Here is a 23,338-nt window from a genome sequence, read left to right as displayed (position 1 = left end):
CTGTGAGCCCCAGGGGCTACAACAGCAAGACAATCCATGGTTCAGGACTCCCTCCACCAAACCAGTCCACTGGTTGTATCACCAGAACAATCCCAGTGTTTGCTCAGAACTTTTGTTCACCTTGGCTTGGGCTTCCTCTGTGGAAGTAGCAGCATTGAGGACACAGCATTCCCCACTGGTGAGGTTTAATATTCCACATGTCCCTTGTTCCTTTAATCACAAGGTGTCTAACGCTGATGCATTCTGCAATGTCATCTTCACAGCCTGCTAAACCACAGGTTTAATTCTCCAAGAGCACATCTTGTCCTGTTACTCAGAGCATTTATTTGTCAAGCTAAATTTCCCAGAGCCCATTGGTGTCTCATTATTACACTTCTGGGAGAGAAACCTGCTTCAAGCCTAAGGGCTAAAGTCATTCCAAAGGTAGAATCACAGAATCATGGACTGGTTTGGGCTGGAAGGGACCTTAAAGCTAATCTCATTCCACCCCTGTTCTTTCGCTGTGCTGCACAAGCTCTGGTCCCTGCCACAGTGCACAATGGGCACTGCCATACTGTAAGCAGGACCCAAAAGCTTTTGGGTTCCCTCCTCGTGCACGCCCTGGAGGCAGCAGTGACCCAGCACGGAGCTGGGGGTGCCCACAGTGCTCCAGGGACCCCCCAGTGTCCCCCTCGCTCCCACCACGGTGCCAGTGCTGTGTGGTTCCCTCAGCGGGGGCTCGGCCGCAGACAGTCACACACAGCACCCACACTCCACGCCAAACTCCGTTTATTCACCACCTGCGGGCCCGTGCTCAGGGACAACGACAGTCCCGGGGTACTCCAGTCCCCGCAGGGATCCTCTGTGCCCTCGTGGCCAGTCCCTCATCCGCAGGGTCCCTCAGCGGTCCTTCCTGCGCAGTGGCGGGGACGGGGGGTAGTGGCGGGCAGGTGGCACATCGTAGTGACTGGGGATGTGGCTGTTCTTGGGGGAGTCGTAGTGGCTGGGGGGGTCTCTGGTGGGGGGACCTTCTGGCCCTTCAGGACAACCCTCTGTGGGGACAAGAGAAGTATGCAAGGGGACACATTCCCCCCAGGAACAGACAGCCCCCGTCACCAATGTCCCCCTGGGGACAGACAGTCCCTGTCACCCATGTCCCCCCAGGGCAGTGCAGCCCCTGTCACCAGGGCCATGTCCCCCCAGGGCAGTGCAGCCCCTGTCACCAGGGCCATGTTCCCCTGGGGACAGACAGCCCCTGTCACCAGGGCCATGTCCCCCCAGGGCAGTGCAGCCCCTGTCACCAGGGCCATGTCCCCCCAGGGCAGTGCAGCCCCTGTCACCAGGGCCATGTGCCCCCCCCCCAAGGTTGTGCAGCCCCTGTCACCAGGGCCATGTGCCCCCCCAAGGTTGTGCAGCCCCTGTCACCAGGGCCATGTCCCCCCAGGGCCATGCAGCCCCTGTCACCGCAGCTGTTTCCTCCCCAAGGCCATGCACTCCCCATCACTGGGGTTGTGTCCCCATGGGGGAGGGCCACCAGGGCCAAGGTGTCCCCAGCCGTACCCTCCTGTGGCTCCTCGAGGAGCCCGATCTCAGCGTAGGACATCTCCCGCTGGACAGGGGATTTCATCTCCATGTAGCTGCCCTCATGGGCCTTGGTGGTGGGAGGGGGCAGCTCCTTGATGGTGGCGTAGGGGTTCTCGCTGGCCAGGGAGCTGGTGCTGGCCCCCAGCCCCTCCCAGGGGTGCTCTGGGGGAGAAGCAGTTGGGGATCCCCCCGTGGCAGGGAGCACAGGGGTGGTTGTGTCTGGCTGTCTCAGGCAAGTCCCAGCCTGAGATCCCTTTCCTATCCCATCCTTGTTCCTTCCCCACCCTAATCCAGTCCTGTTCCAACCCATCCCCATCCCACCCCTGCCTCTTCCCCATCCCAGCCCCATCTCTGTCCCTTCCACATCCCATCCCATCTCATCCTAATCCTATCCCCAGCTCCATTCCCATCCCCAACCCTTTTCCCACACCTGCCCCAGGCACAGCTTATCCCTTCCCCATCCCATCCTTATTCCTTCCCTATCCCCATCCTTCCCCATCCCATCCCTGTCTCTTCCCTGTGGTCTCCATCCCACTCCTACCTTTGCTGTCACACTTCCTCAGGCCATGGCTATAGGTGTAGCTCCGGTCCAGCTGCCTGCCTGTTAAGAGGGCAGCTTTGGGGTTCCCTCTGCTTCATCTTCCTCCCCAGCATGAAGGTTCTCCACCCCATCCCAGCGCCTTCCCAGGGGATCCTGAGCAGGGAGGGGACTCAGATGCACCCCCCACGCCACTCAGGCCAGGATCCACACCGGAGCTGCCCTCTCCTTACCCCTGGGGCCCAGGGCCGATGCCCCGAGGTGTTTCCAGTCAGGAGGCAGCGTGGCATTGCCTTCAGGGCTGTAGGGTCTCTCCATGCTAGAGAAGAGCTGGGTGCCAGACATCTGGAGCCCAGAAAGGGGAAGGGGTTGGTCTCCAAGGTGGTGGCAGTGGTGCTGTGCTGCCCCCTGCAACACTGCGCTGTCCCTGCCGTACCTTGAGGGAGCTGGCTCTGTCCTGGGGGCCGTGGGAGGGCAGCGGGCACTGGGACAGCGTGTGGTAGCTGGGGTTGGAGTAGTAGTGTGCGTGGTGGCTTGGGGGTACATCTGGAGGGACAGGAGTCAGCGTGGTCAGCAAGAGGGCCAGCAGGGCGGGGGCCACATCTCCACCATGCCAGGCTCACCTGGCACCATGTAGTCAGAGGTGTCCGTCTGTCCTGCTCTGTAGGCCACGGCCAGGTGCTGCCGCTCCTTCCCCTTCTGCCAGCGATGGTACCACAGGGTTGTGACCACCACGACCACCAGCAATAGCACCAGGGCCACCAGGCTCAGCACCATGCCCAGGGGGCTGTAGGCTGCAGGGGGGGCTGGCTCGATGGTGTAGGGCAGGTCAGGATTCCCTATGGGGTGGGGAGGAGTGTCAGTCCTTAGGGTGGGGGAGGGAACCCGGGGAGCCCCCGCTCTGCCCCCACTCACCAGCCTCACAGTGGGGCCCAGTCGTGCCTGGGGCGCAGGGACACGTGCCATTGGTGGGGTCACAGGTGGCATTGCGGGGACAGCGGCAGAGCTGGTCACACTGGAGCCCAAAGGTGCCAGGGGTGCAGGCTGGGGACACAGAGGTGCCATATAGCCCCAGACTGGGACCATCCAGCCACAAGCTGGTCAGGACCGTGCAGGTCCACGTATGGCTCCGTACTGCCCAGGCCAGAACTGCGTAGGAGTCGCCCAGGTGGCCACAGACAGTTCTCTCTCCTGCTCCCTCCAGGCCCCCCATCTGAATCAAGGGTCCCCCTGAGCCCACTCACGCTGGGAGCAGTGGGGGCCACGCCAGCCCGGGGCGCAGAGGCAGGAGCCGTTGGTGGGGTGGCAGGAGGAGCCATTGGCGCAGGAGCAGCTCAGGGAGCAGCGCTTGCCATAGCGGCCGGTGGGACAGGCTGGGGAGAGAGGAACGAGCTTGGCCTCAGCTCAGGCCCTAAGGAGCAGCCTGGAATTTTGAGGGGGGCTGACTCACTGCGCTGGCAGGTGGGGCCGCGGTACCCCGGGGCGCAGGTGCAAGATCCGTCCTGGGGGGAGCAGGAGCCCCCATTGCGGCAGGAGCAGGACATGTGGCAGCCCCTGCCCCAGGAGCCGTGGGGACAGCCCTGCTTGCACTGCGGCCCTGCGGGAAGGTGAGGGATGAAGGTGATGGCTGAGGGCACAGTGGGGTCCTCCCGGTGTGTCCCCTTTACCTGTCCAGCCGGGCAGGCAGTGGCACTGTCCTGTCACTGGGTCACAGCCGTCAGCGTGGGCACAGGCACAGTGCTCCCCGCAGCCTGCCCCAAATGTCCCGTTCTGCAGCGTGGGGACAGGCTGGGAGTCAGCACAGGGTGCTGGCACCGAGCCCCAGTGCCAGCAGCACCACCAGAGGCCAGAAGGACTCACCGGGCAGGGCTGCAGGCAGCGAGGGCCCTGCCAGCCCGGGGGACAGCGGCAGGTCCCGCTCTGGGGGTCGCAGGGCGCCCCATGGGCGCAGTCACAGCTCCGGTTGCAGCTGAGACCCCAAGTACCAGCAGGACACGGCATGGAGCAGTCAGGTCCGTGCCAGCCTGCGGGATGAGGGGACAGTGGGGTGGGGGCAGGGATGGGGACAGGGACCCCAGAGCCCGGTGTGCACCCACCTTCCTTGCAGAAGCAGGAGCCGTCGAGTGGGGAGCAGGCGAGGGCGTGCTGGCAGGAGCAGAGCCCCGAGCAGTTCATGCCAAAGGTGTTGTAGGGACACAGGGAGGAGCAGTGCTCATCCTGCGTGTGGGGACCAAGAATTCAGGACAGACGGGACCCCTGCCCAGGGCTGGGGAAAGGACCCACGTGTCTGGGGACTGCCCACCTTCTCTTGGTGACCTGGTGCTGTAGGGAAAGTGGACAACCCCAAAACCCCCATTCTCCCACGGGAACCCCAAGTTCTCCCCAGGGTTGCTCATATTCCCCAAGTTTCCCCCCAAGGATGCCCACATGCTCTGTCTCCCCAAAGGACGCCCAGACCCTGAAACTGCCCTCAGAGATAACCAGACCCCCAACCCATCCCTGAGGACACCCAGACTCCCATGTTTCCCCCAGGGATGCCCAGACCCCATGTTTGCCCAGCCTCCAAAGCATCCAGACACCCCCAGAACCATCTAGAACCCCCATGATCCCTCCAGCACCACCCAGACCCCCACTCTCCCTCCAGCTGCCCCAGGACCACGTACCCCCCATGCCCCTCACCGTGTAGCCAGGGGGGCAGTGGCAGTGGCCGGTGGTCCCATCACAAACCCCCCCGTGGAGGCACAGGCAGCTCTGCAGGCACCCGGGCCCAAAGTAGCCAGGGGAGCAGCTCTCATTGCAGTAGAGCCCAGCCCAGCCAGGGAGGCAAACGCACTCCCCGAGCATCGGGTGGCAGCTGGGGGGTGCATGCTCAGAACCCCAGTGCTCCCAGCACGGGGAATGGGCTGTGCTGGGAAGGGGCTTTGCAGCTAGGGGAGCAGAGCAGCTGGCCCAGGTGGGGATTAAAGTGTTCCTGGTCCTGCAGCCAAAGCCTGGCTGGCTGGCTGAGGGTGAAGGGGGAAAGGATGTAGGGGAGGATGAGGTTGGTGCAGAGGGAGATGAGGATGGTGGAGGAGGTGAGGATGATGGGAGAAGGTGAGTACAGTGGAAAAGGCGAGGATGGTGGGAGGAGGGTGGGATGGGAACGCTGGGGTGGGATGGGAACACTGGGGTGGCATGGGGGTGCCAGAGTGGGATGGGAACACTGGGGTGGGATGGGGGTGCCAGGGGGGGATGGGATGGCATGGGAACACTGGGGTGACATGGGAACACTGGTGTGGCATGGGGGTGCCAGGGTGGGATGGGAACGCTGGGGTGGGATGGGAACGCTGGGGTGGGATGGGAACGCTGGGGTGGGATGGGAACGCTGGGGTGGGATGGGAACGCTGGGGTGGGATGGGAACGCTGGGGTGGGATGGGGGTTGTACCTCTGGCTGTGCTGGGGGTGGCAGAGGCAGCGGCTCTCACAGTGGAAGCCGTAGAGGCCGGGCGGGCATTGCCGCTCCTCGCAGCGGCTGCCCTGGAAGCCGGCCTCGCACAGGCAGCCCCCATCCACGTGGAAGCACTGGCCCCCATTGGCACAGTCACAGCTCTCCTGGCAGTCCTGCCCATAGCGCCCCACTGGGCACCTCTCCTGACACCTGCATGGGGGCAGAGGTGGTGACACAGCCCCACCAAGAGCTGAGGTGGCCCCTGGGATCCCCCCTAGCCCCAGGCTGAGGCCATCGAGTCATGGGCACCATCCGTGGTACCCCTGGATGCCCCCTCCTGTGCACCTCCATCTCCACCCAGACCCCCACTCCAGACTGCCCTGTCCCCAAGCGTCCCCTCCCCCATCCCCTTGGCTTTCCAGTCCCCTGCATCCCCATTCTCCCAGCCCCTCATTCCCCTCCCCTCCATCCTTTCGTATCCCCAGCCCCTCCCAGCTCCCAGTGCCCCCCCATCCCTGCCCCCACAATCCAGGTCCCACTCATCCCCCCAACACCTCAGACTCCCATCCCCAAATTCCTTTTCCCCCACCCCGTGCCCAGTTCCCCTCTCACTGCTCTCCAGTGAAGCCAGGGGCACACTGGCACTGTCCCCCATGGGGGTCACAGTGGCCCCCGTTGTGGCAGCGACACTCGCCCTGGCAGCCAGGGCCAAAGCGCCCAGGGGGGCATGGCACGGAGCAGATCTCCCCCTGCAAAGGAGCACCAGGGTCAGCAGGGGAAACTGAGGCAGAGACCATGTTTGGAGGGGGGCAGAGTCCACCTACCATCCAGCCGTGGGGGCAGACGCAGGTGCTGGTGCTGGAGGGGTGGCAGATGCCCCCGTTCTGGCAGGGACAGGGGGTGGTACAGGACATCCCCTCAGGGCACGGCACCTTGCAGCTGTGGGGGGTGAGGGGTGAGCAGGACCCTGCCTGGGGCCGCCAGAGGAGGGGAGGGTGCAGAGTGAGGGGTCCCAACTCACAGGGGGCCGCTCAGCCCCGGTGGGCAGAGGCAGGCGCCAGTGGAGGCGTTGCAGGGGGCCTGCTGGTGGCAGGGACAGGACAGGTGACAGCCCTGCCCGTAGGTGCCAGGTGGACACGGCTGGCGGCACAGGGGGTCAATGAAGCCGGGGGGACAGGAGCAGACCCCGGTCAGGGGGTCACAAGGGGCCCCATGGTGGCAGGGGCAGCGCTGTGCACAGTCAGGCCCCCATGACTGCTCATCACACTCTGCATGGGGGACAGCAGCGGTGTTCCCTATTCCATCCTGTCCCATCCCATCCCACCCTGCCTCATCCCAGCCACTGGCAACCCTCCATCCATCCCCATTGTCCCCATCTCATCCCTCCATCCATTCTTCCCCAGCCCATCCTCATCCTGTGTCCATTCCCATCCTGCCCCCTCCCTATCTTCATCCACATTCCCATCCTCATCACACCTCTGCTCTCACCCCATTCCCATCCATCCAATCCCCATCCTATCCCTGCTCCCATCCCCTCTTCCTCCCCATCTCACGTCTGTCCAGATCTCCATCCCCAGAGTCTCCATCCCCATCCCTGTCAACCTCTTGGGTGTCCCACCACGGCAGCTCAGCTCTCCAGGGAAACCCACTGCCCCATCTGCCAGCCCCGGCTGGGGGTCCCCAGCCCCATCTCCCCCCACCCCTCACCGCTGGAGCAGCTGGGGCCGCGCCAGCCCGGCTCACACTGGCACAGCTCGGGAGCAACGCAGCGGCCGTGGACACACTCCTGGCTGCAGTGGGCTGTGGGGACACGGCCAAGCACAGAGCGTCCTCAGGCGGCTCTGGGGACACCCCGCGTGGGACACAGCCCCAGGGCCGCCCCGACCCCCGGCCCCACTCACGGGCACAGGAGTCCCGGCTCTCGTAGTAGCCCTGGCAGCACTGGTAGCGCCGCCGGTAGTCGGTGCGGATGGTCTGGCGGTACTCGGTGCGGTACACGACCCTGTGCCACCAGGGGGGACGGTGACCGTCCTGTCCCCCAGGCCTTGGGGACACCCCGCACCGGGACAGCCCTCCCAGCCCCCCTGGCCTTGGTCACAGGCCCCCTCCAGTCCTCCCAGGCCCTTGGGGACACCCTGTGCTGGGATAACCCTTCTTCAGCTTCCCATGGCCCCCTGGCACTGCCCCCCTCCAACCCCCCTGGCCTTGGGGCAGCCCCCCTCCAGCCCCTCCCCAGCCTTGGGCACAGCCCCCCTCCAGCCCCCCCACTGTCCTTGTCCCACCCACATTCCCCTCCAGCCCCTCACAGCCTTGAAGACCCTCTGGGGTGGGACTGCTCCTCCATGAGCTTGGGGACACCCTGCAGTGGGACACGGCTCTGGGGACACCCTGCGGTCCCCGAGGGGCTCTGGGGAGCTGGGGGTGCCCCCACCTCTGCTGTGGGCAGGGCAGGGGGAGCCCCAGCCCCCCGGGACAGGGCTCGCTGGAGGACACGACGTGAGCTTTGGTGAACGACTCCTTCACCGGCGCCGTGAAGCTGCGGGTGGGGGGAATGTGGGGTGAGTGCAGGTGCTGGGAGACGTCACCGCTGTCCCCGCCCCTCTCTCCCCTGTTCCCCCAGTCCTACCTCTCCCAGTAGCTGCAGACATTGGGGTCTCCGGGCCGGAGGGCAGCCAGGAGCCCGGCGTGCACCGCCAGCACCGCGGCCCGCAGCAGCATCCTGCACGGAGGGAGAACAGCTTCACCCCGTGCCTCCGCACATTCCCGCTCCCCACCCACCGCCCCCGGCCCCGGCTCCGGATCCGACCTCCCTGCAGGGCTGGCTTCGCATTCCTCCATCCACAGAAACAGCCCCGCGCCCGGCCCCGCCGCTCCCCGAGCGCTGGCCTGTGCCAAGGGGAAACTGAGGCACGGCCGCTCAGCAGCCCGGGTGGCCCCATGCAGCCTCATCCCGGCACCCTGAGACGCCCCGGGGCACATCCAGGGCATCACCCCGACCTGTCCTGCCAGACCCCATGGCAAGGGGGGGATGCTGCCAGAGCTGGGAACGGGGGGTGCCGGGGCGGGGCTCGGCACGGCGCCTCCAGCCCCTGGCACGGAGCCGCACGGCCCCGCTTCAACCCGCTCCGTGTTTATTCCCAGTGGTGTTTCCTGGATCCAGCAGCTTCTTGCTCAACCCAGAGAGGGTCCGGCTCTGCCGGGGCGGCTCTAGGAGCTCTGCCAGCCGGAGGCCAGGGTGGGAGGGCCGGCGAACCCCGAGCCCCCCGTGCCGGGCGTGCTGTTTACCGGGATGAGCGTTCCAGGGCAGGACTGCCGTGTGCCAAGGAGGAAACAGAGGTTTCCTGGTCAGCACAGCTGGATTTACCGGGGCTTCCTCGCTGCTGCAGCCATAGGACCCCCCAAAGGTGCTGCCCCGGCAGCTCCCCGGGTTCATCCTCCCCCTTCACCAGAGCCCGCGCTGCGTTTTGGGGCCAGAGCATCCGGTTTTGGGTGGAAAAACTGTTAGCGGGAAAGTTTTCCCCCATTTCCCTTCAGCTCCCGGCGGTGAGGAATTAATTGCTCATCCGCTGCCAAAATTCCCTCCCATGGACCCTGCCGAGGGGGGCAGTCAGGGGAACCTCAAGTTCTCGCCAGTGCCGCACTCAGCCCCAGCCTCATCCCCTGCTGCAGCCGTGTGGGGGGACCAGGGGGGGTCCCAGCATTCCTGGGAAAAACAGGAACCATGGGGAGATGCTGGCAGGAAAAGCAAGGAGTCATCAAAACGTGCCGGCGTGTCCCATCTGCTCCTCGCTGTGGGGCTCAGCCGAGAGAAAAAGCCCCCCCAAGGTTGCTACGACGGCAAAGAGACACCCCAAGACCCACGCTCCCCTCGCCACCGGTGTCTCTGAGAGCCCCCCGGGTGGGATGAGAAGCATCCCACTGGTGATGGGGCTGAAAGGAGCGCGTGGGGTGAGGGCAGGGCACCAGGGCGCTGCCCTGGCCTGTCCCTGCGGGGGACACGGTGCGGGGCCCCCCCAGAGCCGCTATCTCTGCCCCGGCGCTTCCTCTGCCACAGCCCGGGGGCTGACGCGTTTCCTCCGCGGACCCGCAGGGATGGGGCTGGGTGAGGGCGAGGGGGACACGAGTGAGAGTCGGGGACAGGGAAAGGGACAGGGGCAGAGTCAGGGACAGCATTGGGGTCACCGCGGGGTGTCGCGGCACCGTCCCACGCCCCATCCGCTGTCCCCTCACCTTGGAACCTGCCCCATCCCCTGCCCCTCACGGCTCTGGGGACCGTCCCCTCCGACATCACCCAGCAGGGCACGGCGCAACCCGTCCAGCCCAGCCCTGGGCGCAGCAGCGTGCCCCGGGGAGGGGGCGGTGGCACTCACCTGGCCGGGGGCCGCGGTGGCAGGGTCAGGGCGCAGCGGCCCCGACACGGGGCTGGCCTGGCCGGGATGGCGCAGCGCGGCCGTCGGAAGCGGAGGGAGGGCTGGAGCTGCTCTCAGGAAGTTTGGACGTGGAGTCAACTACGGAAAAGGGAAAAAAATAAAAAAACCCTTAATTATTTTTTTTAGTATTTTTTTTTCCCCTCTTCTGTCCAGAAACCAGCAGGTTTTGGCACAGCAGCGCTGCTGGGACTGCTCACACTGGATGGGGAGGGGTCTGTGGGGATATCCTGGTGCTGGAGGGTGTCCCCTTCCCCGGGGCTCTGTAGCACCCATGGGTGCAGGGCCTGACCCTGCTTGTCCTGCAGGGCTGGGGCAAGCGAAGGGACCCCCCTGACCAAGAGGCAGCTGCTCAGTGCTGAGGGGATGTGGGGACCAGGGTGTCCTTCGGCTTCAGGGCAGCGGCTGCTGGCAGCAGAGCCGAGCCAAACATCCTGGGCACACACCATCCCTGCATCCCAACGTTCCAGGCACAGCATCCCTACATCCTGGGATCCCGGGAAGTCATCCTCCCTGCATCCCCGAATGTCAGGCACACATCTCCACCACGTTCTGGGCACACAGTGTCCCTGTGTCCTGGGCGCGCAGGATCTCCACATCTCAGGATCCTGGGCACACCCCAGGCATGAGTCACCCCCTGATCCCAGACACCCCAGCCCGGATCCCTGGCCATGTGTTCCCGTGCAGCCCGGGATCTCTGGCCATCCCCGCATCCTGGGGTCCCTGGCCTTGCATCACCCCCACGTCCCCGGATTCTTGGGAATCCCCTGGCTCTGCACCCCTGGATCCAGTCCATGTATCACAATTATATCCCTGACTCCTGACCATATCCTGGCATCCCAAGATCCCCGTGTCCCCACGTGTTCCCCCGAGCCCGGGACCCCCGGCCGGCGCAGCACCACGGACCCCCTTGCCCAGCTGCCCCCCACCCCCAGCACACATTAGCGGCCTCCGCGGCTCCCGAGGCACCGTTAATTGCTCTGCTCGTTACAGGAACAGCTCTAATCACTCACAACGATTTTCACATCCCAGGGAGACTCAGCTGCCCGCCCCCCTCCCCGTTCCTCTCCCCGGGCCTCCATTAGGATCAAGCCCACCCGCAGCTGGGGGGCTCCGTTGTGGCCACCCCAAAACGGCGCTTCCCGGAGCAGGGGCGGGCAAAGGGAACCGGGGGGGCTGCAGAGCCCTGGTGTGGGAAAGGATATTGGAGATAGGACAGGTTGGGGACATCCGGAGCTGAGGATCTGGTGGGGAAGTGACCCCCCCCCCACCAATGCTTTTTAAGGTGTCCCCAGGGCGGTGGGGAAATATTGCTCGGGGACACTCCAGTGGCACTTCAGTGCTGAGATGCCTTTGCAGCCCCCCGGGAGCCCTAGAGCCAGAGAGGATGGAGACCCCCAAGTGCACTTTGGTGTGGCTGGGGCTGTGGATCCAGTCAGGGCCAGGATCCAGCTGAATTCTCAGCCCCCCAAAACATCCACCCCACCAGGAGGGGAGCCCCAAACACATGACCCATCTTCTTGGAGGCGACCTGGGATCCCCTTAGAAGCTTCTGGGAGGGAGTGGGACCCCCTGAAGAGCAGAGCCAGCCCTGCCGTGCTCTGAGCCGGTGGCACGGGGGCGCAGGAGGGTGGCACAGCCGCGCTGGGACCCGCGGGGCAGGAGGTGCCTGGGGACCACCGGCAGCCGCGTTGGTTGCACAAAGCAGAATCGGGCTCGGGACTCGGCGGCCCTGATGAGCCCGGGTGAGCAGGGCCAGGTCCCGGTGCCGCTGGGGCGGCAGCTTGGGCAGGGAGCGGAGCCGTTAATTACCTCATTGCCAGAGTCCATTACCGCTCCCCCCGGAGCGCTGAAATGGAGAAACTTCGGCAGGAGGGAGGGAGAGGGGGGGATAAAATCGATCGCGGGGTGAACCTTAACTCTTCCCTGACCACTCTGAGGGGGGAAACTGAGGCACAGGCACGCCCACGAAGGAAATTGAGGCATTACCACCCCCCCGCCCACCCACCATGGAAGTATCTGAGGCACAGATGCAGGAAAGCTCTTGGAGAGGGGGTGTCACCACTACACGCCGTCTCTTTTGGGGCTTTGGTCCGAGGCAATCTCCAGCAAGGGGCTGGAAAAGCTCAAGGTTGTAATCTAGTTCCTTCCTCAAATTAGATAAGAGGGAAAAAGGCCATAAATCAGCGTGGGCAGCGATCAGAGACCCCAAGGAAGCAGGTGGGGGGCTCTGCCAGCCAGGCTGAGCTCCAGCAGAGCCGGACCCTGCCCATGGCAGCTCCGAGCCCGGACCCTCGGCAAAGATCCAGGGCCAGCCAGAGGGGTCCGACCCCACTGCAGGGCTTTGGGATGCGTTACAGGCTGGGAGCTGCGGCGTGCTCACCCCATTTCCTCCAATTTCGTTGTGCCACACCTCGCCAGGTGCTGTGCCAGCCCCAAGCCCCTCAGCACCCACCACAGACCCCCTGACTACTCCCACCTTTTGCCATGCCTCAGTTTCCCCTGCGACCTCACTTTCCTCATGCTTATCTTGGGTCACAGGGGGTAACAAAGGAGCTGCCAGGGCTCTGCCTGTGCTGCCTAATTATCCAGATGAAATCAATTCAGCTCCATTATGGTCAAATCCAGGTCTCAACCATTACCAAGGCGGCTGGAGAGCCTGAGGAAGGATGATGGAGTGGATGCTACAGGGTATGTGATAACCCCCAGGTTCCGATGAGAGGACACAGGGAAGGGGGGATGTCACTCTTTCTGGGGGATGGGTGTTGGCTTTGTGCTGCAAAGCCTCATTCTCCACCTGGAGCCTTCGGCGAGGATACTCAGGCTCCCCAGGCCAGGGCGTGGCACAGGAATCCCTGTCCAAGGTAGTCCTCGGCACAGCCAAAACCATCCCTTTCTGGGCTGGGGATAAGGACACCATCCCTGCCCCGGGCTCTGGGTACAAAACACAGCATCCCGGGCACCTGTGACCTGGTCCCACACCCTGGGAGCCCTGGGACAGCACCTCCCCTCCAGCTCCTCTCCTCCAGACAAGGAAGCTTCCCTGATGTGAAAAGCCCCTCTTTCTCCCCAGAACCCCCATCCCAGCTGCCAGCCCGGAGCACACAGGGGCCAGTGCAGGGGAGACACAGTTTATTAGTGACTGGTTTTGCTGCAGAGTGGGCGAGCATGGGGCATCCCAACTCCCCTGGGAGAGCTGAGCCCCCCAGCTCCTGCACTGGCACGGGCCCTGGGCTGGGGTCACCCAGCTCTGCCCCCCCTGAGCCAACCCACATCAGCCAAGAGCCTCCATCCCAGCGCTGTGGGAATGCCAAGGAGCCAGACAGCAGGGCCACAAACCGGGGGCCACAGCCCTGGGGGTCCCCCAGCCCCCAGGACTGGGCTGGCATTTTGCACTATAAATAAGGTTTCAGGCTTCTCCTGCCTTGGGGCATCAGTCCAGGGCTGTGTGGGGCAGAGCTGTGCCCCTGGGCAGCAGGGCGGGCAGGGGAACAGCGGGGAGCAGAGGCTGGGTGGGGGTCCCCACTCAGCCCAGGATGTCCAGGTAGACGGGGGGCGTCTTGACGAGGGCCTGGAGGCGGCTGTGGATCTCCTTGATGGGCTGGCGCTGCTGGGGCTCCCGGTGCCAGCAGCTCTGCATGATGGAGTACACCTCGGAGGGACACGTGCGGGGCCGCTCCAGCTCCCGCCCCTGCGTGATGCACTCTATGGCCTGCAGGAACAGGGATGGAGATGGGACCCCCCACTCTGGGGGACCCCTGGGGGGCTGTTACCATCCTCCTTCCCCTCCTCGCTCACCTCAGTGTTGGAGAGCTGGTACCAGGGCTGCTTCCCGTAGGTGAAGATCTCCCAGAGCACCACGCCGAAGCTCCAGATATCGCTCTCGGTGGTGAATTTACGATACAGGATGCTCTCGGGAGGCATCCAGCGGATGGGCAGCATGGTCCTGCCCCCCACCTGCCCAGAGCAGGGCTGTCAGCAAGGCAGGGACCCTCCCGTTTCCCTTCCCCCAGTCCTGGCCCCACTCATTAAGGCCCAGGTAAGACGTAAGGAAGAAATATTTTACTCTGAGGGTGGTGATGCCCTGGCACAGGTTGCCCAGAGAAGCTGTGGCTGCCCCATCCCTGGAGATATTCAAGGTCAGGGTTTGGAGCAAGCAACCTGTTCCGTTGGAAAGCATCCCTGCAGGTTGAGCTGGATGGCTTCCAAACATCCTCTCCAACCCAACCCATTCTGTGGTTAAATATGGATGGAGAAGGGGTGGGAGGCAGCAGCCATGAGGGAAAATGGAGCGTGGCCTCCCAGCAGCGAGCAGAGAGGAGAGAGGGAACAGCTCACCCGGTAATAGTCAGTGCTGTAGATGTCCCGGGACATGCCGAAATCCCCGATCTTCACCACCAGGTCGTGGCCCACCAGGCAGTTGCGGGTGGCCAAGTCCCGGTGGACGAAGTGGAGGGAGGCGAGGTAGACCATGCCCGAGGCGATCTGCGTGGCGATGTGCAGCATGTGGCCCAGCGCCAGCGGCCCCCGGGGCTGGCCCGGGCCCTGCTCCAGGATCTTGGCATCAGGGCCGTGGGACCTGCGGGGCAGAGAGGCTGCTTGGAGTGCAGGACGTGCCTGAGAGGGTGGGCAGAGCAGGGGAGAGGCTGCGCTCCCTAGGCAAGGGGAAGGGGAGAATCTGGAGGAGGGATCACACGTGGGGAACGGTGATCACACAGGTACCAGGCACGGGTGAGCACACGTGTCCACGCACCCCGGAGAAGGGTAAAAACACGGGGTAAGGACGTGCACACACACACACAGGTGTGCACCCTCCCCTGGCACACGAGGGAAAGGCACGGACACGCGCCCGTGTGTGCCGGGGAAGGGAGCGCACACACGGGTGAGCAGAGGGAAACGCCAGTGCTCACTGCACACAGGGGGAGAGCTGTGCAGGAAGGGTTACACACTCACAGGGGACAGGTGTGTGTGTGTGTGTGTGTGCACCTGTGCACACCAGGGGAGGGCACACACACACATGCACACATACGGGCCGTCCCCACGTGGAAGGCAGGGTGGTCAGGGTGGAAGGCAGGGTGGTCAGGGTGGAAGGCAGGGTGGTCAGGGTGGAAGGCAGGGTGTCAGGGTGGAAGGCAGGGTGGTCAGGGTGGAAGGCAGCGTGTCAGGGTGGAAGGCAGGGTGGAAGGCAGTGGTCAGGGTGGAAGGCAGGGTGGTCAGGGTGGAAGGCAGTGGTCAGGGTGGAAGGCAGGGTGGTCAGGGTGGAAGGCAGCATGGCCAGGGTGGAAGGCAGCGTGTCAGGGTGGAAGGCAGCGTGTCAGGGTGGAAGGCAGCATGGCCAGGGTGGAAGGCAGCATGGCCAGGGTGGAAGGCAGCATGGCCAGGGTGGAAGGCAGCATGGCCAGGGTGGAAGGCAGGGTGGAAGGCAGCGTGTCAGGGTGGAAGGCAGCATGGCCAGGGTGGAAGGCAGCATGTCAGGGTGGAAGGCAGGGTGGAAGGCAGGGTGGTCAGGGTGGAAGGCAGCATGGCCAGGGTAGAAGGCAGCCCGTCAGGGTGAAAGGCAGCCCGTCAGGGTGGAAGGCAGGGTGGAAGGCAGGGTGGTCAGGGTGGAAGGCAGGGTGGTCAGGGTAGAAGGCAGCATGTCAGGGTGGAAGGCAGCGTGTCAGGGTGGAAGGCAGCGTGTCAGGGTGGAAGGCAGCGTGTCAGGGTGGAAGGCAGGGTGGTCAGGGTGGAAGGCAGGGTGGTCAGGGTGGAAGGCAGGGTGGTCAGGGTGGAAGGCAGCATGGCCAGGGTGGAAGGCAGCATGGCCAGGGTGGAAGGCAGCATGGCCAGGGTGGAAGGCAGCATGGCCAGGGTGGAAGGCAGCATGGCCAGGGTGGAAGGCAGCCCGTCAGGGCGCGAAGGGCGGGTGTGAAAGCGGCAGCGCGTGTGAAGTGGGGCGTGCGAGCCCGGCCGGGGGCCAGCGCGGCTCCGGCCGCCTGCAGCCCCTCGGTGCCTTTGATGCCGAGCGCGGCTGACAGCCCGGCCAGGGCGGCCGCGGCCGGGGGCTGGGGGAGCTCTGCTCGGCAGAACCATTAATGCCAACTCCCATAACAATAATCATAAAAGCCACGTCTCAGAGCTCCTCGCGCGGCCACTAAAGCGATGCCTCTGGCAGCCCCCCCCGTCTAGCAGCAATACCTGGGGGGGCAATCGAAAAGTCTCTGCTTATTCCAGCTGATGGCCAATCTCTCTCTATTTAAGCCTCTCAGACAGCTAATCTAATCAATATTGCAAGGAGGGCTGCATTAGCAGGGAGCAGGCTGGCTGCGCTGATGCAGCGGCAGATGGGGGGCTCCTGTCCCCCCCCCAGCCCACCTGAGGAAGCGGTTGAGGTCGCCGTGTTTCATGTACTCAAAGACCATGATGAGGGGCTCGCCCTCGGTGCATACGCCGTAGAACTTGACGATGTGCTCGTGCTGCAGCACCGTCAGCAGCTCGGCTTCACGCTGGAAATCCAGGCGGGCGCTTTCCGTCACCTCCTTCAGCGCCTGCCGGGACACGGCATCAGTGACAGCCCCACGGACCCCCCCATCCCCACGTTGTGCCCCCTCCTCACCTTCACAGCCACCAGCATCTTCTCCTGCTCTGGGAGGAGGTTGTAGCACTCGGCCAAGAAAACCTTCCCAAAGGCGCCCTCGCCCAGCTCCCACTTCAGCACGATGTCCCGCCGCTGCACGTGGTGCACGCCTGGGGGGACCCCCACCCGTCAGTGCTCCCCGGGTCGGGTATGAGCCTGGGGGGATCCTCGGGGACCACAGTCCCCAGCCCAACCCTTACAGGCGTTGCAGAAGTACTGGGGGTTCTCGATGAAGTTGCTCTTCAGCCCCTCCAGTTTGCTCTCCGCCGAGGAAAGGGGGCTGCTGCCCAGGTTCATGAAGTGCAGGGACATGGCCAGGTCATCCTCTTGGGCCAGCACCGCTGAGCCTTGTGGGGACAAGGACAAGGCCATCAGGGGGTCCCCCAGCCCCCCCAGCCTGTGCAGCCAGTGCCAGGCTCTGCCGAGCAAGCCCCTGCTTGAACGCCCCCGGGGGCCAGGCAGCCCGATCAAAACCATTTAGAGGCTGAATCCATTCCAGGAGTGAATTAGCAGCTGCTGCCCGCGCTCCCAGGGGAGCCAGCACCCCTCCACGGGTGACCCCCCACCCTCGGTCCCCACCCGCAGTCCCTCTTGCCACACCTGTGACCCAACCCAGGCGCCCACAGCCCCGGCTGCCCCAGGGATGTGGGGACAGGGCTGTCCCTGTGTCCCAGCCCGAATATCGAGCCACCAGGCTGGGGGAACTCACGGTTAATGCCAAACTTGGACCGGTGCCCGCACTTGTTGAGCAGGATGAGCATGACAGAGAGGGAAAGGCAGGCGAACACAGCCAGCGCCACAGCCACTGAGACCTGCTGGCAGCGAGGACAGGCCTCAGGTCCAGCTCCCACCAGGTCCCTTTTCTCAGCCCGTGGGATGGGAACAAACCCTTGAGATGGTTACAAGCCCCAGGCACTCTGTCCTCCATCCCCATCATGGACCCCTCTCCCACCCGGTACTGGTTTGGCTGTTCCCTAGGGTTTTGTCCCACCCTCTTGCAGGTGTCCTGGTCCTGCCATTCCAGACTGCAGAGCATCTCCTCACCCCAAACGTGTGCTCATCCATTGTCTCCACAGGCCCCTCCAGCGAGCTGTTCCTGGTGCCTGGGGCAGGGAGAAGGTGTAGGCTGAGTGTGGGGTCCCCATCCCCTGAGGTGGCCCTGACAAGGACCTGGACACCCCAGGATCAGCCCTGGGGGATGGGTGGAATGCCCAGTTTAGCGGGGCTGGGGCAGCAATCCCGGCCACTCACCCAGTGGGGACAGAGACACTGGAGCAGCCCAATGGGAGAGAAAGGAGAAACACTTGTTATTCCTCAGAAGGGAACACCCCATCCTTCCCCTTCTCATCCTTGGGGAAACTGAGGCACACCAGGGCTTGCACAGACAACAGGCAGAGCCCAGTACACCCCGTTCTGCACACCAGGTGTGGCACAGCTCCTCCGTTGGACAGGCAGCCCCCGCCTGGCACCTACCGGGGATGGGCTCCTCAGGGCTGAAGCTGAAGGGATTGTCCATGAAGCGCCCCTGAACACTGCTCGCAGCCGAGCCCAGGGTGTTGCGGACCACGAGGGTGTAGTTGCCGTTGTTGACATGAGTGGGACGGTTGAGCTGGAGGCAGCCGTGGAGGACGCTGGAGTTGTGCTCGTACTCCATGATGAGGGTGTGGATGTAGAGCCCCTCGACCAGGGTCGTGCCGTTGAAGAGCCAGTGGATGCTGGGCATGGGGTTGCCTTTCACGGAGAAGGGGATGCACCAGGAATGCCTGGGGATGGCTTTGTCTAGCAGCAGGATCTCGGGGGGAACTGGGAGACAGAGCTGGGTGGGTTCCTGAGCCAAACCCCTGACCCCACCCCAGCCCCTTGTGGATGGCTCACAGGTGACGTTCAGCATCACGCTGTCCTCTGCCGGCCCCGCCGCGTTCTCTGCCCGGCACGTCAAGTCCTTGTGGTTGAGGTCAGAGGAGACATTGCTGATCTCCAGGACAATCTCCCAGTCTGAGAGCTGCAGGGAGCCCCGGGATGGGATGAGCAGATGAAACCCCCAAGCCTGGCCAGCTCCTGCATCACCCCCATACCCACCCCACTAGTGGGAGGATGCTGGGGGGGGTCAGTGCTGCTGGGAGGGGTCCTGGCCATGCCCCTGGAAGGCTGAGCTTGCCTTGGTGACAACGAGCAGCTCGGGTCCCACCTCGGGGACCAGCCACTCTGCGGTGGCTGGCGGGTCGGCACCGACGTGGCAGGTGAGGTTGACGCTGTCCCCTTGGCGCAGCACCACCTCAGGGGGCTCGATGTGGACGGTCGGGGGGTCTGCAGGGGCAGGAAGGGTGAGCCACGTGTCCCACACCATCCCCAGCCAAACGGCTCGGGACAGGGGACAAACCCAGGAGCCAAACCCGTGGGGGTCCCCAGCCACGTACCACAGGTGTGGAGAACCTGGCTGCCCAGGGGCACCAGCACGCTGCCCTCCCAGCAGCCCAGAGATTGGTTCCCCAGCTCAGCCCGGCTGCTGCTCTGCCACAGCTGCAGCCAGCGGAGGCCACAGGAGCAGTTGAAGGGATTTCCCACCAAGATGCTGAGATGGAGCAGGGAAGAGAACATGGGCTCAAAAGGGCTCCAAGCTCCACATGTTTGTGCATGTCCCAACAGAGGCACCCCCAGGCCCAGCTTTGTGTCACACGTGCCCCATGTGCCACCCCTGCCCCTGTCCCCATACCCATGGGTGTGAGAGCTGCCATCTCACCGCATCCCCAGCTCTGTCCCCGCCTCTGTGTCACTTGGGGGTGCATCCCCACTGGGAGTTACTCTGCACCCACCGCCCCCCTCTCCCTCATCACTCACAGCTCTTGCAGGGGCAGATGTTGGAAGGTTTTCCAGGAAAGGCTTTGCAGTGCATTGGAGGAGAGATTCCTGTTGGGACAAACCCCATCAGCCGCCCCTTCCCTCTCAAACTCCCATCCAACATCGCCAGGGTCCGGCCGTGGCACGGGGCAGTGCCGGAGCCGCTGCTGTCACACGGTGACCAAGCAAAACCAGCTCGGCCAGGCGTGCCACCAGCCTTCAGGCACCTCCCTGCAAGGGAAGAGCCCCACGCACCCCAGGACAGGGTCCCCCCCTCCTGCAGCAGGCAGCACGGGGCTCCCGGGGGGGCTGGCAGCACTCCTGCCCGGATCGATGCTTTCCCACTCAGCAGCAGGGCCCCCCCGGGCAGGCTGATGCGCCCCAGGACAGCATCGATCCTGGGTCCTGGGACCGGGGGCTGATCCCCACACGGGGGGAGGGAGGTGGGGAAGGGGAGACTCACACGTGGCTCAGCCTGGGGGTGTCCAGGAAGGCATCGGCAGAGATGTGCTGCAGCCCCGACCTGGAGATGGTGCTGAAAGGAGGGAAGGGCTGAGCACCTGAGTGGACATCCTGAGTCCCCGTTCTGGGAGCATCCCCTGTGACTCCTTGCAGTGGGATTGAGCTCTGGGGATCCCCCCTCCAGCAGCTCTTCCCTCGTCCCATTTCCCTGGGCAGGGACCCCTCCCCGGGGTGCTCACAGGTTCCTGAGGTCCCGCAGCATCCTGGTGTCAGCTCGGGTCAAGGTCGTCAGCGCCTGCTGGTTCTCAATGATGCTGGAAGGCAAAGGAGGGGGGTCAGGGAAGCAGCCCAGGACCCCTCATGCCTGGGGCTGTTGGCAAAGTGTGGGGCGAGGGGAGTGAAAGGGGCACAGCCAGGGATGGGGACAAGGATGGAGCTGAGCTGCCCCACTGTGCCTCGGTTTCCCCTGGGATGAGCTGGGATGGCAGCAGGCGATCCCGGTGGTGCTGAGCCCCCATCAGTGGGAACTGTGTGGGGTCAGGGCTGAGCCACCACGTGGAGCCTGTGGTCTCACCCACAGAATGAGTTTGCTGGGCCTCAGCCCCACTCACCCTGTGGGTTCCCACCTTTTCTCGCACCCCGTGGTGTCCTGCACTGTGAAAGGGGCATCACTGTCCCCTCACCCTTTTCTCCAGGCAGGAGATGAAGAAAAGCCCCTTTGGGAGCAGGTGCAGGGATTTTCCCTGCCCCACCCCACCTACACAGGCACCCCAAATCACAGGGGTTGGTTAATCGGGGTTCAGATCCACACCAAGGGGGTTTTGGTCCCACTGACCCCAGGACAAAATCAGGTGGGGCAGTGGGATGGCTGGGGGTCTCTCGGGGACCACCGTCCCCACCACTACCCACCCCACCCCACCAGCCAGGGAACAAAGAGCTGGCAGTGCCTGTGGCGCAGCATCCCCTGGCACGTGGGGAAACTGAGGCACGGAGACACTGCAGCCAGTCCCCGGCAATGCGGCACAGGCAGGGCTGCGGTGGGGGGAAGCCCCAGGAATTGGGGCACTTTGGTGTCCTGCAGCATCCCGTCCTCCCAGCACCCTCCTCATCTCTGCTCACTCCAGCCCTCGTCTCCCCACCACACATCCTGGAGCAGGGGAAGGAATGGGAGCAGAGCGGCAAATTTGGGGTGTGTTCCCCCAGCACGCCAAACCACAGGCCCCGGGGCACAGTGACAGCCTCAGCAGGAGGGGGACAAGTGGCTCCCCACACCCCTGCCCAGCACGGTCTGGGTGCTCCCTGCCCGGGGTCCCTGCTGCCCCCTCAGCGGGTTGCCGTGCTTGGCATCGCTGCAGGAGGGGGTGAAGAGCTTCCCCCAGCCCCTTGCTTGCTCCCTGGGGGGACGCTGCAGCCCCCCCACCCCATCTTTGCAGCCCCCAATGCTTCCCACCAAGCAGGCACTCTCCTCACAGCGATTCCAGCCCATCCAGTGATCCCTGCTCCATCACTGCTCCAGCCCAGCCACCCTGTCCCCGGGCTGATCACCTCCATCCCCATCACCCCACTGCCCAGTCCCTCAGCTCTGCTGCCCCCCAGCCACATCCCCTCACCCCCCCGCCACAAGCATCACCAGCCCCATCACTCCCAGCCCCTCCGCCTGGTCCCCAAAATCTGTCACTCCCTACGCCATCATCTCCATCCCCGAGCTCTGTCACCGCCAACTCCACCGCTGCCCCAGCCCCATCGCTGCATCCCTCAACCCCGTCAACCGCAGCTCCTCTGCTTGGTCCCTGAGCTCTGTCACCCCCAGCTCCCTCATCCCCACCCGGTGTCCGAGCTCCGGCCCCCGGCCCCATCGCCCCCGGCCCCACTCACACTTCGGTGAAGCTGCCGGTTCCCAGCAGCGGGGCCAGGCTGCCCACGGTGTCGGGCTCCCGGCAGAGCAGGATCCCGGCCCGGGGGCATCGGCAGGCCCAGGGGCAGGGACCGGCAGCTCCCGGGGCTGGCAGGGACAGGGGCAGGAGCAGCGCGGCCAGGCAGAGCCAGGCGGGCGGCGGCGGCATCGCGGGGCCGGTCCCGGGGCCGGTCCCCGTCCTGGACCCGGTGCCGCTGCTGCCAGTGCCGCTCTCCCTCGCACTTGCCCGGCAGCCCGAGCACGGGGCCGTGCGGGGCTTAAAAGCGATGCAGGGACCGGCCTCCCGGGAGGGGCCGGCGGCTCCCCCCGCCCCGGCACCGCCCCCGCCCCGGCCCGAGACACCCCCGGCCGTGATTCACCGGCACCGGGAAGACTCCGACCCGGGAGAGGGGGATTCCCCCCAAGGAATTTTGGGGGTTCCCGTGGTAGGATGGATGCACGCCGACACCCTACACCTGTACCCCCAGCCCCACCAAGTGCATCCATCCCACCACGGGAACCCCCAAAATTCCTGGGGCACAGCCGTGCACTCGCCTGTACGCACACACCCGCTCCAGAGCCTGGCTCAGAGCGGGCTGCAGTATAAGGGACGGGGCTTTTTACCGTCCCGAGGGTCACCTACAGTCTCCCGAGCTGTCACACCCCCCCGACAGTGCCCCCAAACCTTAAGGCATGATGGGCTCTCCTGGCTCAGGCTCTTCCCCAGCGTCCCGTTATGTTGGGGAGCAGAGAAGCTGCAGAAGGGGGACTTTTGGTGGCACAGCGGCGCTGTCCCCAGCTGTCACCTCCGACCAGGACCCCCACCCCCTCCTCGTCCCCGAGGTGGGGCAGGACAGGACTGCACCCACCGTCTCCCCACAGGGTTCCCATCCCCACCCGGCTTCTGTTTGTCCCCGCGTCGGGGCTGCCTCATCCGTGCGCTGAGTTCAGCGCGTTCTCAGCCTGCAGCCTCCCCCCGCGGCTCAGCCCCCGGCGGCACCCACGGGGCCACGGTTCCTTTGGGGTGACCTCCCGTGGGACCCCACTGGACACCCCAGCAGCCCCCCCGGGGCAGAGCATCCCCCCTCCCCCCCCCCCCCCCGCGGGTGTGTGTGTGTTGCCACATCCTCCGAAATTCCACTACTTTGACGTTTTTCTCAAGAAACGCCCCCGGTTTGGGCACTGCAGGGCAAAGCCGCAGGACGCGGATGGGGCTGGCGGGGAGGGGAAGCCCCATGTGCCGCCCCCGCGACCCCCCCAAGCCAGGCTGTGCCACAGCTGAGCTTCATCCCCTTTATTCGCGCTCAGGTTAGACAGCGACGCCCCTTCGGTGGACCAGCACCGCCTCGGCACTGGTCCCAGTGCAGGGGACTGGGGAGAGACATCAGGGCAAGCCCAGGCTTCTCCCGCTGCTGGGCTGCCCCGTGACCCGGTTTTCCCACCTCTAAAAGGTTTGCCAGGCAGCTGGGGAGCGATGGCAGAGGCAGGTCGATGGGGGAACCCAAATGCCAAATCCTGTTACCCATTCCCATACCCACATTATCCCACCCCCCCCCAAAAAAAGTAAGGAAA

The 23,338-nt window shown here is 64.8% G+C and overlaps 2 protein-coding genes across 3 annotated transcripts; both read right to left on the bottom strand.

The window, feature by feature from the left end:
• Nucleotides 1-751: 751 nt before the first annotated feature.
• Nucleotides 752-11,659, bottom strand: PEAR1 (platelet endothelial aggregation receptor 1). Of its 2 annotated transcripts, none has more exons than XM_086866197.1 (23): nt 11,488-11,659; nt 9,900-10,037; nt 8,156-8,248; nt 7,961-8,065; nt 7,431-7,531; nt 7,237-7,329; nt 6,551-6,797; nt 6,354-6,468; nt 6,142-6,278; nt 5,527-5,739; nt 4,781-4,955; nt 4,198-4,318; nt 3,962-4,125; nt 3,769-3,871; nt 3,552-3,698; nt 3,346-3,474; nt 3,017-3,145; nt 2,725-2,940; nt 2,538-2,647; nt 2,335-2,446; nt 2,105-2,164; nt 1,540-1,725; nt 752-1,031 (listed from the first exon to the last, which is right to left on the bottom strand). In XM_086866197.1, exons 3-23 carry the CDS (start codon nt 8,245-8,247, stop codon nt 880-882), a joined length of 2,907 nt encoding a protein of 968 aa, XP_086722323.1. In that variant the 5' UTR covers nt 8,248; nt 9,900-10,037; nt 11,488-11,659; the 3' UTR covers nt 752-879. The 2 variants fall into 2 exon arrangements, with proteins under 2 accessions (XP_086722323.1, XP_086722322.1); XM_086866196.1 differs by lacking the exon at nt 11,488-11,659 and adding an exon at nt 10,897-10,953.
• Nucleotides 11,660-13,071: 1,412 nt separating this feature from the next.
• NTRK1 (neurotrophic receptor tyrosine kinase 1) lies at nt 13,072-22,012 on the bottom strand. Its single transcript, XM_086866217.1, has 17 exons — nt 21,748-22,012; nt 20,112-20,186; nt 19,874-19,945; nt 19,411-19,479; nt 18,990-19,144; nt 18,731-18,879; nt 18,448-18,574; nt 18,046-18,375; nt 17,824-17,841; nt 17,617-17,675; nt 17,282-17,384; nt 16,773-16,919; nt 16,552-16,682; nt 16,311-16,483; nt 14,295-14,535; nt 13,755-13,913; nt 13,072-13,668 (listed from the first exon to the last, which is right to left on the bottom strand). Exons 1-17 carry the CDS (start codon nt 21,933-21,935, stop codon nt 13,483-13,485), a joined length of 2,382 nt encoding a protein of 793 aa, XP_086722343.1. The 5' UTR covers nt 21,936-22,012; the 3' UTR covers nt 13,072-13,482.
• Between the last annotated feature and the right edge of the window lie 1,326 nt (nt 22,013-23,338).

This window comes from Cyanistes caeruleus, chromosome 30 (assembly GCF_971803275.1).
Source record: "Cyanistes caeruleus chromosome 30, bCyaCae1.hap1.1, whole genome shotgun sequence".
NCBI classification, from domain to species: Eukaryota; Metazoa; Chordata; class Aves; order Passeriformes; family Paridae; genus Cyanistes; species Cyanistes caeruleus.
The sequence above is the reverse complement of the archived record's forward strand: the minus strand, read 5'-3'. Positions and strand labels throughout refer to the sequence as shown.